Genomic DNA, 16,317 nt, shown 5'->3' with positions numbered 1-16,317 from the left:
AGGGCATAGATGGACACCACCAAAGGATGGCCACCAAGCCTGCTCAAAGAGTCAGTACACACGAGAAACAATTCCTCGCGGCATGAACATACACTCCTGGAAATGGAAAAAAGAACACATTGACACCGGTGTGTCAGACCCACCATACTTGCTCCGGACACTGCGAGAGGGCTGTACAAGCAATGATCACACGCACGGCACAGCGGACACACCAGGAACCGCGGTGTTGGCCGTCGAATGGCGCTAGCTGCGCAGCATTTGCGCACCGCCGCCGTCAGTGTCAGCCAGTTTGCCGTGGCATACGGAGCTCCATCGCAGTCTTTAACACTGGTAGCATGCCGCAACAGCGTGGAAGTGAACCGTATGTGCAGTTGACGGACCTTGAGCGTGGGCGTATAGTGGGCATGCAGGAGGCCGGGTGGACGTACCGCCGAATTGCTCAACACGTGGGGCGTGAGGTCTCCACAGTACATCGATGTTGTCGCCAGTGGTCAGCGGAAGGTGCATGTGCCCGTCGACCTGGGACCGGACCGCAGCGACGCACGGATGCACGCCAAGACCGTAGGATCCTACGCAGTGCCGTAGGGGACCGCACCGCCACTTCCCAGCAAATTAGGGACACTGTTGCTCCTGGGGTATCGGCTTGGACCATTCGCAACCGTCTCCATGAAGCTGGGATACGGTCCCGCACACTGTTAGACCGACTTCCGCTCATGCCCCAACATCGTGCAGCCCGCCTCCAGTGGTGTCGCGACAGGCGTGAATAGAGGGATGAATGGAGACGTGTCGTCTTCAGCGATGAGAGTCACTTCTGCCTTGGTGCCCATGATGGTCGTATGCGTGTTTGGCGCCGTGCAGGTGAGCGCCACAATCAGGACTGCATACGACCGAGGCACACAGGGCCAACACCCGGCATCATGGTGTGGGGAGCGATCTCCTACACTGGCCGTACACCTCTGGTGATCATCGAGGGGACACTGAATAGTGCACGGTACATCCAAACCGTCATCGAACCCATCGTTCGACCATTCCTAGACCGGCAAGGAAACTTGCTGTTCCAACAGGACAATGCATGTCCGCATGTATCCCGTGCCACCCAACATGCTCTAGAAGCTGTAAGTCAACTACCCTGGCCAGCAAGATCTCTGGATCTGTCCCCCATTGAGCATGTTTGGGACTGGATGAAGCGCCGTCTCACGCGGTCTGCACATCTAGCACGAACGCTGGTCCAACTGAGGCGCCAGGTGGAAATGGCATGGCAAGCCGTTCCACAGGACTACATCCAGCATCTCTACGATGGTCTCCATGGGAGAACAGCAGCCTGCATTGCTGCGAAAGGTGGATATACACTGTACTAGTGCCGACATTGTGCATGCTCTGTTGCCTGTGTCTATGTGCCTGTGGTTCTGTCAGTGTGATCATGTGATGTATCTGACCCCAGGAATGTGTCAAAGTTTCCCCTTCCTGGGACAATGAATTCACGGTCTTCTTATTTCAATTTCCACGAGTGTATATACTCAAGTGCACAAGATATGGCCATCAGCTCTGCAGTAAAAACACTGCAGCCTTCAGGCAATGAATGCTGTTCATTATGGCCTCTGTGGACAAAGGCGAAGCCAACATTACCATCAGCCATTGAGCATCAGTGTAAACCACTTCAGAGCCCTGGAACACTTCAAGAATCGAGAGGAAGTGACAGTGGAAAGCAGCAGGGTTAACAGAGTCCTTAGGGCCACGCAAAGGGTCCAGGCGAAGCTTCGGCATACAACTACAGCACGGAGGTGTATGTAAATGGATCTTGAGAAAAGGTGGTGAAGGGAAAGACTCCAGTTCAGATAGAAGCAAACAGATGCGAACTGCAATCGTTAGCCCTGAACTGGGCTGCCTATGTGGGATGTGAATCACCATGGTTGGGAAAAGAAGACTGTAAATAGGATGTTCAGAAAAGCTATGAATGTGTGCAACATAACTGTTGAGCAGTTGTGCACATCTGATCTCCAATGGAGGGACTCCATCATCCACCAGTACACTGCTCACCGGCCTCGTCTTAAAAGCTCCTGTCGCTAGTCATACTTCACAATGGTGCAATAGGTCGAGCAAACACAATGCTGAGTGTGCCATCGATCCATAAATCACATTCCCATAGTCAAGGTGGAATTGAACAAGGGCTCTGTAGAGCAGCAGCAGCGTAGAGCAATCAGCATCCTAGTTGGTGCTGCTCAGGCAGTGGAGGGCATTGAGGTGCTGCCAACACTTCCGTTCAAGTTGACGAAGATGTGGAAACTAGTGTCGAAAACCTGACCTAAGAATCTATTTGTCTCCACTACAGTGAGTGGATCGTCATTAAGGTAAAGTGCTGGTTCTGGATGAATGATATGACACCAACAACAACACACGTCTTCAAGGCGGAAAACTGGAAGCCATGAGCTAAAGCCCATGACTGCGCCCTGTGGATGGCTCCCTGTACGTGATGCTCAGCAACACCAGTACTGGTGGGGCAGAACAAAATATGGAAGTCATCTGCATACAGAGAAGGTGAGTGTGAGGGCCCGACAGCTGCTGCGAGACCGTTAATGGCCAAAAATAGAGAGACACTCAATACAGAGCCCTGCGGGACTCCATTCTCCTGGATATGGATGGAACTATGGGAGGCGCCGACATGGACACAGAAAGTTCAGAGTGACAGGAAGTTTTGGATAAAATCAGGAGCGGGTCCTGGAGACCCCGCTCATACAATGTGGCAAGGATATGATGTCGGCAGGTCGTGTTGTATACTTTAAGTAAGTCAAAAAAGATGGCAACCAGGTGGTGCCATCTGGAAAAGGCTGTTCAGATGGCACACTCAAGGGAGACAAGATTATCAGTGGTAGAGTGACCCTGGCGGAAGCCGCCTGACATGGAGCCAGTAGGCCACATGACACCAGTACCCAACCCAACTGCCGACAAACCATATGTTCCCAGCAGCTTACAAAGAATGTTGGTGAGGCTGATGGGTCGATAGCTATCCAGATCAAGCAGGTTTTGACCAGGTTTGAGCACCAGAACGATGGTGCTCTCCCACCATTGCAATGGAAAGACGCCATCACACCAGTTGAAGATGAGATGCTTGTAGTCAGATGAGAGATATTTAATCATCTGAAAGGGGATCCGATCTGGCCCAGGAGCTGTGTCAGGGCAATGTGCAAGGGCACTGAGGAGCTCCCACTTTGTAAATGGGGCATTACAGGATTCACTGTGGCATGTAGTGAATGAGAGGACTTTCCCTTCCAGCCGCCGTTTGAGAGTGCGAAAGGCTGGGGTGTAATTCTCCTACGCAGAGGCTCGAGCAAAGTGCTCGGCAATCGCGTTTGCATCAGTAGATAACACCTGTTGGGGTCTGGTACCAGAAAAAACGTTTGATCTTCACCCAGACTTGGGAAGGTGACATATGGCACCCACTGGTTGAGATGTACTTCTTCCAAAACTCCTGCTTCCATCGTTTGATACGGTGGCGAACGCGGGCATGGAGCCGTTTAAAGGCTATGAGGTGCCCCATTGAAGGGTGCTGCTGTAGACCTCGCTGATGCTCCTTAATTGCTTCAGCGACTGCTGGCAACCACTAAGGGACTGCCTTATGCGAGGGGCACCCTAAAGAGCAAGGGATTGCATTTTCTGCTGCAGGAACAATTGTTGTAATCACCTGCTCAACCATCACATTGATGTTACTGTGTGGAGGAGATTCAATAATGACAGCAGAGATGAAAGTTTCCCAGTTCGTCTTGCTTAAAGCCCATGTGGGCAGGGATTTACTACCTGAGCCTCCATTTTATTCTGTTACTTGCTCCTGTGAATGGGAATGCATTACACAGATATTGGTGTCTCTAGCGTCCATCTAGAAAAGGTAATGATTTTACTATTTTATATTTCTAATTTTTACTGAGTTTAACTAAGGCAATGTTGGCCTGATATATTTGATAATGCCTTTTGGTTACACTAACTACAGGAGTCTTCTAAGACATACCAAATTAAAGTATGTGCTCCTTCAGTATTTGATCTGTTTATATATGCTTTTAGGTTATCCAAGTCTGCACAACGTGATCGTGATTCTTAAATAGGTGTATTTGTTCTCTGTTTACTATGTAGATAGCCTGAAGATGCCTAAGTAAGGCGAAATGCATCATTGAAAAATACAAAATTAAAATGGCAACCAAGACTGTTTTTAACCAATACTGTTGCAAACTCTTCTTGTGTGGTATCTCAGTGTGTCACGTAAACTTGACTACCGTAACCCACATGGTACAGAATTGTGGCCAAATAAATAACAATCCATGCCTAAGAGGTGTGGGCAAGGAAGAGGAGGGTATTTAGTTTACGGGAGCAGCCTATCTTCAGATGACTGATATGGGGCAACCAACTAAGCTTGTTCTCAAAAAGAAGACCCAATAAATGGAACTGGTTGATGATGGTCAGATGTTGGACATCGTAGTACAGCTTCGGATAAGCATAGATCGTAGTACAGTGACAAAAATGTTTCACCCTTGATTTAAGGGGGGAGAATTGAAAACCATGTGAGTGTGACCATGTGAAAGTGTGGCAGATGGCACCCTGGAGCTGTTAGTCCACAGAGACAACTGAGTGGGAACTAGCCCAGATACAGAAATCATCCACATACAGAGCAGCATTCACCAATGGTAGCCAGGAGTCCATTAACAGTGTAAGGAAAAGAAGGATGCTTAATATGGAGCCCTGTAGAACACATTTCTCCTGGGTCCACAGAGAGCTGAGAACGGTGTCAATCCAAACTCTGAACAACCATTGGGGCAGAAACTGGCGAATAAAAATCAGGTGGGATCCCGAAGACCCCACTCAGAGTGTAAGAAAGATGTGATGGTGCCAAGTCACATCGTACGCCTTACGAAGATTGAAGAAAACTGTGATAAGGTGGTGACACTAACAGAAGGTCTGCCAGAATGTGGTTTCCAAACAAAGCAGGTGATCAATTGGAGACTGTACTCCCATAAGCCACACTGGTACAGAGACACAAGGTCCCGAGATTCGAGGACCCAAGAGAGCTGTCAAGCCACTATCTGTTCAAATAACTTGCAGGGGATATTGCTCAGACTGATCAGCCAATAAGTACTGAAGGACAATGCGTCCTTATTGGGCTTAAGGATAGGGACCACAATACTGTCACTCCAATGGGGGAGGGGGGGGGGAGGGAGGGGGAGGTGGAGACCTCAGCACCAAATAAGCTTAAACACCCAGAGGAGATAATGTAATTGTGGAGGATTGAGGTTTTGAAGCAACTGGTTATGGATGGCATCAGGACCATGAGCTGAATTGTGGGAAAAGGAAAGGGCCAGAACAAGTTTCCATTCAGTAAACGATTAAGTGTAGGATTCCGCATGACAATGGGCGAAACATAAACGGGAAGCTTCAGCCTACTGTTTCTGGAGGAGGAAAGCACCTGGAGAGAAGGCTGACACAAAATAAGTTGCAAGGTTTTCTGCAAGAACTAATGAATCTTTACAAGCAGACGGCCTTTGGCAACCTTGGAGAGTGTGGAGCATAGCCTACACCAGTGACCTAGTGATGAGACAAAGCATTCCCAATATCCCACTTCCTCAGATCAAGTAATGGGCTTTGGCACAAACATGTTAAAGGAAATAAGACTGGTTGAGGACGGGTGCCATTTACGGCAGTACACGACTCGACTGTGATCACAGATGATGATAGCAATGCCTGTGCTGCACAATGGGATTGGCCGGCAGTGCAAATAACTGTATCAAACACGTCACAGATGACTTCATCAATGAAACCTGACAAAGTGGGGATACACATGACCTGGGAGGTATTTAGAGGCCAATTGGCACGATGGTAAGTCCAGCGGAGTAACCTGGCCACTGGGAGGTGGGAGGGGCATGGAATGATCAAATGGAAGTGACCATTATTGCAGAGCTCATTGTGAGTTGACCAGTATAATGAAGGGAGAGGCCAGGGGGCATTGAGTAAAAGATCAATGGCAGAGAAAGTGCCCTAAGTGGCACTCAAGTGGATAGGGGAATTGTCAGTAAGAAGGCACAGCTTGTGGTCTGCAAGAAACTGTTCTATGAGGAGACACTGACTAGATGAAAATACACTGCCCAAAAAGAGGTGATGGGCATTAGAATCCCAAGGAGGAGAAAGGGAGGGGGGAGCTGCTGAAGTTGGGAAGTTAGAACAGTGGGCTTAGATGGCATGTTATGAGGGAGCTAGAGGTTGTGAATGGTGACTGCAGATTCCAGGTAGACCTGGACAGCAACACTTCCAATGTAGCACCAAGGGGGATCAATGCCCAACTGGACCAACATGCAAAAGCCACCAGAAGCCGTCACAGGGCCTACCTGGTTCCGACAAAGCAAGAAACCCACAAAGGGTCAGTGAGTGAGCATCAATAAAATGATACTCCTGGAGAATGACACAAGCTGCAGAATAAAAGGAAATAAGGGATTGCAACTCCAGAAAGTGACGGCACTACCTGTCACAACTGCACTGAATAAGCATGGAACAGAGATCCAAATCTGATGCCAATAGTCAAAAGCCAGTCACGTCGCCAAGTCACCATCTGTCACCAACAAGTACAGGGTGACACTCAGGTTGCAAGGTAGGTCAGCATCTCTGAAGCACCAGAGGGGCCTCATTCAGGGGTTTATGTTTCTTCTTCTTCTTTTTTGTATGTAGAGTAGGGCAGGGTGTGGAGAAAGAGCATGCTTCTGCAAGATCTGGATCTGAGAGACATTGGGCAACCTTGGAGCACAAGGGCTGTGGGTCCCGTGACCAACTTGTGGCAGCAAACCTATGATCTGGAAAACAATGGAAAGAGTGTCCCCGATCACTGGCAGGTGCCAAAGAAGATGGACGCTTCTCCAGCTAGGTAATGGGAGAAGCACCCATAGGGTGCCATGGGAACCAACAAAAGGGAACATGAGAGGGATTGGGATAACGAGGAGAGGGAAAGGACGAACAGAGGCAACATTAGTTGTCACAAACACAGGGCGAAGACTGTCACATTTTTAACAAGCCTCAGTGTAGGACAAATGATCATGAGAGGACAATGTGTGCCAGAAACATCGAAAAACCTCATGGATGGCTGGTTGGTTGGTTTTGGGGTTTGATGGGGGCCAAACATCGAGGTCATCAGTCCCCAGTTCCAAACAGACATACTTGTAAAAGGCCTATACAGTAAAAGCGTAACTTCTGCACCCAGAGGGAAGGAACACCAAGGGGTACAGAGCTAAAATGAACACCGCAGTAACACAAAATAGAGGACACTTAAAAGGAACAGAGCAAATAGTTGACTAGAGTAAAACAGACTACAGTGGTTGATGGATCAGGTAAAAGGTCAACCACTCAACGACAAACTAAGAAGCTCCAGCTGGAAAGCATTGATAGAGGTGCCAACACAATTTGTTTCCATTAAAGACACTATTTTGGTATCCACGTCACAGTTAAAAGTCACTGGAGTGGGTGTAGCATGAGAAATCATGCAAGAGCGCCCACACTAGAGCGAGTTATAAAACCCAGCTGCACGGATAAAACTTTGAACTGAGTCAGCTGTAGATGCATCGTCACCGACAATTAAAGGAAGTGCAGCTGGTAAATTAAAGGACTGCCACAAGGGGGCTAGAAGGGGGCAGTCCATCAGAAGGTGGACCACTGTCAGCCCTGCATCACAGCGACACTTGAGCAGGTTCTCATGATGAAGGAGATAGCTGTGGATCAACCGCGTATGTCCAATTTGGAGATGGCAGAGAACATCTGAGTCCCTACGTGTGCTCTTCAAGGATGAGTTCCAGACGGCTGCAGACGACTTGACCATGCGGAGTTTATTTGGCATGTTCAAAACAGACCATTCAGAGCTCTATAGACATCACGGACCTTGCCATGTAGGACTGACCAGAGGTCTCTTTCCACGAGACCAAGCTCCAAGGGTGGCGAAGTGGTGGCCTGCTTGGCCAACCAATCGACACGTTCGTTTCCTGGAATGCCGATATGGCCTGGTGTCCACACAAACATCGCTGAACGACCACACTTCGCGAGAGCAAAAGCAGTATCTTTAACACCGCGCACCAAAAGGTCCTGAGAAAAAAACTGGTCGAGTGCTTGCAATCCACTCAGGGAGTCACTGCAGAGATGACTCCTCAGGGTAGGGGGAAAGGTGAGCAAGTGCGGGATAAAGAGCAACCAGCTCCGCAGTGAAAACACTGCTCCCACAAGGCAGGGAATGCTGCTCAACGTAGTCACTGTGGACGAAAGCAAACCCACTGTGTAGACTACATCTGCATCGCGAAATGAGGCAAGAAGAGCCAGGAATTGTTGACGAAGACTGGCAGGTGGAACGGAGGACTTGGAGTCGCAGGACAAATCCAAGCAAAGCCACAAGTGAGGGAGGGACCAAGGAGGAGTAGAAGAAGAAGGCTGGAAGGATGGAGGAAGGGGGAAGGACTCAAGTGATGAGAGACGGGGACCAACACGGACCATGATCAGGAGACCCGACCTAGACCGCCGTCGTAGGGAGGGGAGTGCGGAAGAGGGGTAAAAGGAGCCTGCGGTTTGGGTGGTCGGGCTAGGCATGGACACGGGTGATGTATGATGCAAGCAACTGTTGTCGACAGAATCTTAGGAGAGGGATTCCAGCTTCTACAAGAAGGCTAGTCACCAGACTAGTGCGGAAGGCCCCTGTCGCCAGTCTGACGCCACAATGGAGAATCGGGTCGAGGATCTGCAACGTTGAAGGTGCTCCGGAGTCGTACACCACGCACCCATAGTGGAGGCGGGACTGGACTAAGGCTTTATAGAGCTGTAGGAGGGTTGTTCGTGCAGCCCCCCAAACGGTGTGGCTGAGGCAGCGAAGGATGTTGAGGTGCCGCCAGCACCGTTGCTTAAGCTCGCGAAGATGAGGTGTACGAGTGAGCCGAGCATCAAACAGCATGCCAAGGAAGTAATGTGTCTCCTCAATACAAAGGAGTTCACTGGCAAGGTAGAGCTCTGCATGGAGGTGGACCATTCGACGACGACAGAAATGCATCACTCGGGTCTTAGAAACTGAGAACTAAAAACCGTGGTTGGATGCCCAAAAATGTGCCTTACGGATAGCTCCCTGCAGTTGCCGTTCAGTGACACTGATGCTTGGGGAACTGTAATAAAGACAAAAGTCATCGGCATATAGAGAGGAACAGACGAATGAGCCCACCGCAGCCGCAAGACCATTAATCGCCACCAAAAAGAGGGGAACACTGAGAACTGAGACCTGCAGGACACCGTTCTAAATATGAGCAGAGCTAAAATATGTGCCAACTCTAACCCGAAAGGAGCGATTGGAGAGAAAATACCATAGAAAAATCTGAAGAGGACCCCGTAAGCCCCATTCGTGCAGCATAGTAAGGTATGACGACGCCTGGTGGTATCGTACGCCTTCCGAAGATCAAAGAAAACAGCAACTAGATGTTCTTGCCAGGTAAAAGCTGTACGAATAGCCGACTCTAGCGAGACTAAATTGTCGAACGCTGAGCGGCCCTGATGGAAGCCCCCCCCTGCTGCTGGACCAGGAGGCCCTGAGCTTCGAGGATCCACATGAGCCGCCTACTCACCATTCATTCCAGAAGTTTGCACATAACGTTGGTAAGGCTGATAGGGCGATAGCTATCAACCACCGGCAGATCAGCACCAGGCTTCAGCACTGGGATGGTAACACTAGCCTGCCAACGAGTTGGGAAAACGCCCTCCATCCAGATGCGGTTAAACAGGGTGAGTAATTCACCTCGACAGTGCGCCGAGAGATGGCGAAGAAACTGGTTGTGAATTCGATCTGGGCCTGGAGAGGTATCGGGGCAAGTTATAAGGGCACTTTGGAACTACCATTCACTAAACAGGGCATTGTATCGTTCCCAACAGTGCGTGCGAAACGACAACTGCGTACGCTCAGCCTGCTCTTTAGTGGCGCGCAATTCTGTGCTGTAGCCTGTTGTCGCGGAACTATGAGTTAAGTACTCTGCCAGATGTTCTGCGATGGCGATTGGGTCAGTACATAGTGTACACCGAAGAGAAAGGCAAGGGACAGATGCATGAGGGTGAAAGCCAAAAATGCGCCAAACCCGCGACCACACCTGAAATGGGGAGTGCAAGAACCTATGGTGCTAACATATCGTTCCCACCAGTCCTGTTTGCTCCGCCGGATTAACCGCTGAGCCCACAGCCGTTTAAAGGCAACCAGATTCTCTAGGGAAGGATGACGCCAATGTCGTTTGCAGGGCTCGCCGGCGGTATCGAATAGCTTCTGCAATCTCTAGTGTCCACCAAGGGACTGACTTACGTCTTAGGGCACTTTAATAACAGGGGACAGTTGTCTCAGCAGCAGAAACAATGGCCATAGTGACCTCGTCCACAGCCAAATCAATGTCACCAGGAAGCGGAGCAATGGCCATAGCAGCTGAGGTGTAGGCTGCCCAATCAGCTCCACGTAGAGACCATCGTGGCAGCTGGTCAGGGGATTGGGATTGAAGGAGAGAAACCAGGATAGGAAAGTGGTCGCCACCACAGAGGTCATCGTGAACCCTCCAACAGAGGTATGGTGAAAGACCTGGGCTACTAAGAGAGAGGTCAATGGCTGAGTATGTGCCATGAGACAAGCTAATATATGTGGGAGCACCAGTGTTAAGGAGGCAAACTTCCTGCTGTGCCAAGAGAGCCTCAATGTTCCTACCCTGGCCCAAGACTGAGGCCCACCCCAAAAGGGTGGTGGGCATTAAAGTCCTCCAAAACGAAGAATGGCCGCGGGAGCTGGGCGAACAAGGCAGCTAGGTCAGCAAGAGGGCAACATCATCCGGGGGAAGGTAGAGGGAACAGACAGTAAGCTACAGCCACAGCCTCAAGAGCCGTGTGAAGTGGCACTGGGGCACTAGGAACAGTGGCCAGAATATAAACACAGGCACCGCCAGACAACCTGCCGTATTCTACGCGGGAGGGAGGGGGTCTGCCGAACAGGAGACCAGGTTTCCTGCAGGGCCAGACAAGTGGCAGGGATGCGACACAAAAGCTGTTTCAACTCAGCAAGGTGGTGGAAATAATCACGGCAATTCCATCGAAGGATAATGGTATCCGACTGAAGACATGAAAGAACTTGGGGGGGGAATAGGTCACATCTTAGAAGCACTCGCTGCCACCATTTGCGAAGTAGCCCGATCCACTTCTACAGGAGCTGCGGGTCGAGTAACGTCTACCTCCTGAGGGGACGGTAGATGCTCTACATCATCTTCAGGTACAGTGGTGAAGTCCTTTTCCGTCTGTATGTCCTTCTCCTTTTGCATTTTCTTCTTTTTGGTAGGGTCCCGTTTATCCTTCGGTCAGGCTGGGTGGGCTTTTCCGACCCAGGCGCATGGACCAAGGAAGACCTGGAAGCCCTATGGCCCTCAGGTAGTGGCTTCTTCAGCCACTGGCTGACATCTGGAGAGGCAGTAACCATGGTATGGATGGCTGGATCTTTCAAATTCATATCAAATCAATTAACCATAACTTGACTTTCTACAGGAGGGTGTCCTCCTCAAATGGCAGAATGAAAGCACTGGCATTGATGTGATTGTTCTGAACAAAATGAACACTACTGTTCCAAATTGGCCCAGAGATCCTCATCAGTTCAAAGGATGACTGCCCTATGAAAAATGACTCCATGAACCATATTCAAAGACTGGAGGGGAATGGACACCAGGATGTCAACAAGATAGCACAGGCATGAAAGACAGCAGACTGGGCAGAAATAGCTTTGATCAACAGTGAACCCAACCACATCTACTCATAGAGTCCACTTCGCCAAATGTGTTTTTGGTAATTGCTGTGCAAAATAACAGCTTGATGGCGGTGAAAGTGCACACATCAGTCCTAGGGCAGACCAGGTAGTGGAGAAAGGGTTTCACCTCAAGTCGGTGAGCCTAACCACCTTTTGATGGGGTAGGCAGGGAAGGCTCATGGATCACAAGAAGTAGCATTAAAAGATCCATTGCCAAATAAAGAGATGGTCGTAGAAGAACGGCCTGTGCTTTAAAGCGCATTTTCTTTCATAAGCAAAGTGTCTGCCCTGATGGAACACCATGGAGAACATAGATGCCGTGTACAGGAAAATTAAAATATGTTTAGGGGAAATGAGAAACACCTTACATGGCAAACCATTACCAAGTAAAGCAGAGAAGGCTGCAAGATGGAAGGAATACATAAAAGACTACATAAAAGTAGTGAACTTGCAAGTTCATATTACATTCAGGGAAGAGGATACAGATGACGATGAGAGGGTAGATATGCTACGTTGATAAAAATTTGATAGAGGAAGCCCAATCAAGGCTCCTGGAGTACATAATATTCCTCGGAATTATTAGATCTTAGAAAAACCAACCTAATGTGCAAGTTTTATGAGAAAGTGAAATACCCTCACCAGACTTCAAGACGAATGCAATGAGCCCAACATCAAAGAAGGAACGCACATACACATACAAAAATTCCCAAACCACTCAATAAGTTATGGTTGCAAAATAATAACAGGAATTATCCACAGAAGAATGGAAAGACATATAAATCAATCTGGAGTAATTCTGGGCTCTCGACAGATGTAGGAAAATGTGAGGCAATACTTACCATACAGTGTAACTTAGAAGAAAGAGACAAAAATATCAAACAGAACAAAACAAACAATAGAATGCAGATACAATGCACTCATCTGTTTAGTCTGTCACTTGTAACACCACTTGTTCTCATCTGAATTACAAAATAGTGGCTGTATTAATGCCTGAGTGCATATTCGCATTTGTGATGTTCATTTGAAAATGAGGAATGCTCCAAATTGTTACTGATGTACGTAAACAAATTGACACCCCTAAGCAGTACCATGATTACAGTCACATGAAGGCCACAGACTCACCCTTCATTAAAGTACCTGACTGAAAAAAGAGAAACTTACAAATGTTTAGAAAGAGTAGTAATGAAATTTTAATTACTACCTCAAAAAAAGTAAGTTACAATATTAATTTTTTGTTTCTTTGCAAGTACATGTCTGTATTACTGACACACAGTAAAATCTCCAGGCCACAGTACTATAGCACGCGGCTAAAAGAATCAAACCAAAACAGCACAGCCCACTGATAAGCTTGAATGTCATGCAGTAACATATTTTCAGCAGCAGTGGAAATGTTGCAGCAACACTGGGCCAATTCAGAAGAGTTTGCCATATGGATTAGTCTGCTATGGCTGCAATATTTTCCTGCTGCTACCAAAACAACAAATTATCCATCACACTCCCCTTTGTTAAGGGGCTACATAATTTTATGTGACACTCACAATAGCATACTTTGGTACTGTGGCACCAGAACTCAAATACATACGAGCACTGCAGAAATGTATCTGCAAAGAAACAAAGAATTAATAGTGTAACTTAATGTTTTTGAGGAGACAATTAAAACTTCATCATCATTCAATTTGCTAATTTAGAAAAAGTTTTTGATGCACACTGGAATACATTATGAGATTGTGAGAGTTCCAGGGATAAACTACTGTAAGTGAAAGGTTATTTGCAGTTTGTGCAGAAATGAAAGCCATTATAAGAGTCAAAGGACATGAGAGGGAGTCACTAGTTGAGATAGCAGTCAGGCAAGACTGTAGCCTATCCTCCATTTTATTCATTGTGTAAATGAGCATGCTGTGAAGGTAACCAAAGAGACATTTAATGTGGTACTATATGGTGTTTTTTGTTCACCATTATTACTAATGCAACATTATTAAAAAATACTGAAGTATTCACTATAGCATGATCGCAAAATAATTCTGACATTGTTCAGTTAACTTCAAATTTCACCAGCAATTTAGAACAGAAACAGGTGCCCTCTCATTCAACGACTTCATAGCCGAGTATGTAGAAACTCTGAGATCTGAAAGTATTAAAAGCATCAGGAGAACCGATATTTATTGGATACTGTACCCTATTTATGAACATTGGTTCAAAATTATGTGAATTGCAATAACTGATATCCACAGTTGTATAGACACCTTGTATAGAAATAAACTTATCAAATATGAAGCAGGCTAAAAATAAAAGTATGTTTTACAAATGCAATTTACAACAGCCATTATTACTGACACTTGAAAACACTGAACAACTTTCAAGATAAACTGCAATACAACTGACCACAAATTAATTGACGAGATATTCCAAATAATGTTGCAATTTACAGGCTTAACAGTTTTGTCGGTCGCAAATGAACAGTAAATTGTGAACCTGTTGCTTCAGTTAACTGTATTTCAAATTTACTTTCCTACAACATTCTACAAGTGTGCCAATGTTTGTAAGTGTACATGCACAACTAATTTCTTACCTAAAAATGAAAACACTGTTCAAGCCGAATTACTATAAAGCTTACCTGAGACATATGTCTGCCAATGGGCACAGTAGAATAGTGTCATTGCACAGAAACACTGGAAGAACATCCATGCTGGATAGTAACCCAACTGCACTGCTATGCACGCTGACAAGGCCACAAAAACTGAAAATTATACAACGCTCTATAAGAATGTTTAAGTTTACAGCAAACTTAAAGTGGTGATGATTGTTGTAAACTGATAAAATGTGCTTCATTTGTAGTAATTTTCCACGAAACGTTGAATTGGTCTCAAATTTATATGCAATAAGATTCATTTGTAGAAACAATATACTATTCTTTGAACTTAGTAATTACATCACTACATGATACCGAAATTTATGTTGTAAACAAACATAAATGTCATCCTGCAGAACAAAACACGTGCAACAGTAGATAAACACGAGGTTCAGCAATTTCCGAATCCTACTAAGATCCTCGGTGATTACCACAAACGTACTGGAAATAAATAAATAAAAACCTGTCATCTCATGTAAACTTTATAAAATTTGTATATTGTCATTAGTGAATTAGGTGCTTCTGGCACGCATGACAGGAACAAATGAAGTAGGTCAATATTTATTTCAAAATAAATAATCAATTTGAACCACAAAATATCATTGGAAAGCTCTTTGCGAGCTAGTTCTTACCAGTTGAAATTGAATCACAACCATGATCAAACAGTTCTCCTAACGGGCTTGAGGTATTTGTCCGCCTAGCTTGTTTACCATCAATTGCATCTAAACTTTGGTACACGAAGAGTCCAAGAGCACATATAAAACAGGCCCATCTGGGTGCCTGAAAAAGTTTCAATGACATTACAAACCGACACGAACAACCTAAAGTTTACCTTCGTTGGCCCATAATATTACCTCGGTCTTCGCATCTGCACTGTAATATATAAGGATGAGAGTTGTTAGTATATTCACAATAAGACCCGACACAGTGATGAGGTTGGGTGCAAGCCAAATTGGCAGTTTGCTGACCAACCAATTCCACCAAGGTTGTAATAATGGATCTAAAAGACTTGCACTAGAACAGCTGTATTTATGATCGCTGAGACGTTTAAGCTGTCCAGCTGACAACAACTTTTCTTTATAAAATAACATGTTGCCATGTAGTAACTCACTCAACACACATTTCACGTCAAACTTAAATAAATCTTGAACCGTTGCTAAACACACACCTCACGCGACACATCTCTACGCGCTGCAAGCCAAAGCTCTTGGGCTGAGAGATATATTAAAACTCGTACAATATATATATATATATATATATATATATATATATATATATATATATATATATATGGGTCGACTTTGACTTATTTTTTCGATGAAACATCTACTCCGTCAAAATGCGCTCGGAATACAATAGCAATCAGCAATTCTTGGAGAAAATAAATATTATAGTACAGTAACAAGAACAATGAACCTACTAAAATTATTGTGTTAAAATACATCGACCTGCTGATTCAGTCATACACTGATATGTCCGTTCGTATTGTATGGATGTAAACTTTCATCCAGGAGCTGCAAATGAAGTAACAAGAGTGACTTAGAGGGTTTAAACAACTTAAGCGTGAAAAGAGAGATTCACTGGCTACCAACGAAAACCTATGACAAGAGTTCAAACACCAGCAATAGAACCAACAATGCCGTAGCAACAACAATAATATTAAAATTCAGAGACAATCGAATCAAACAGGATCAATATGTGAAAAAAAATTGAACATTCCCACGTAAAAGTCACATGTTGAGAAGTGGACTCACAGAGCAGCACAATATCATAAGAGCAAGGCCCATGTTACGATAGGGAAACACAGACCGACAAAAGCGTTCCTAGCAGCCTGCCAGTAAACTTCGAATTCAGTAAAATCACAGCACGATAGTCTGTATGATTACTT

At 46.1% G+C, this 16,317-nt stretch overlaps 1 protein-coding gene across 4 annotated transcripts in view; it reads right to left on the bottom strand.

The window, feature by feature from the left end:
- Positions 1 to 15,652, bottom strand: part of LOC126354709 (cholinephosphotransferase 1) — a 180,342-nt gene extending 164,690 nt beyond the window's left edge. For 2 of the 4 annotated variants that reach the window (XR_007565376.1, XM_050004553.1), the window contains exons 1-3: positions 15,284 to 15,636; positions 15,062 to 15,209; positions 14,415 to 14,537 (exon numbers count right to left, since the gene is read on the bottom strand). Coding sequence is in view for 3 of the 4 variants with exons in the window: in XM_050004553.1 (XP_049860510.1) it covers positions 14,415 to 14,537; positions 15,062 to 15,209; positions 15,284 to 15,520 (508 nt within the window). In the remaining variant the exon portion in view is untranslated. Of the gene's footprint in view, positions 1 to 14,414; positions 14,538 to 15,061; positions 15,210 to 15,283 lie in introns of all 4 variants that reach the window. The other 2 variants (XM_050004551.1, XM_050004550.1) reach the window with 2 other exon arrangements.
- Positions 15,653 to 16,317: the final 665 nt, after the last annotated feature.

This window comes from Schistocerca gregaria, chromosome 3, assembly GCF_023897955.1.
Source record: "Schistocerca gregaria isolate iqSchGreg1 chromosome 3, iqSchGreg1.2, whole genome shotgun sequence".
Lineage (NCBI taxonomy): Eukaryota > Metazoa > Arthropoda > Insecta > Orthoptera > Acrididae > Schistocerca > Schistocerca gregaria.
This window is presented reverse-complemented; position numbering and strand designations above follow the sequence as displayed.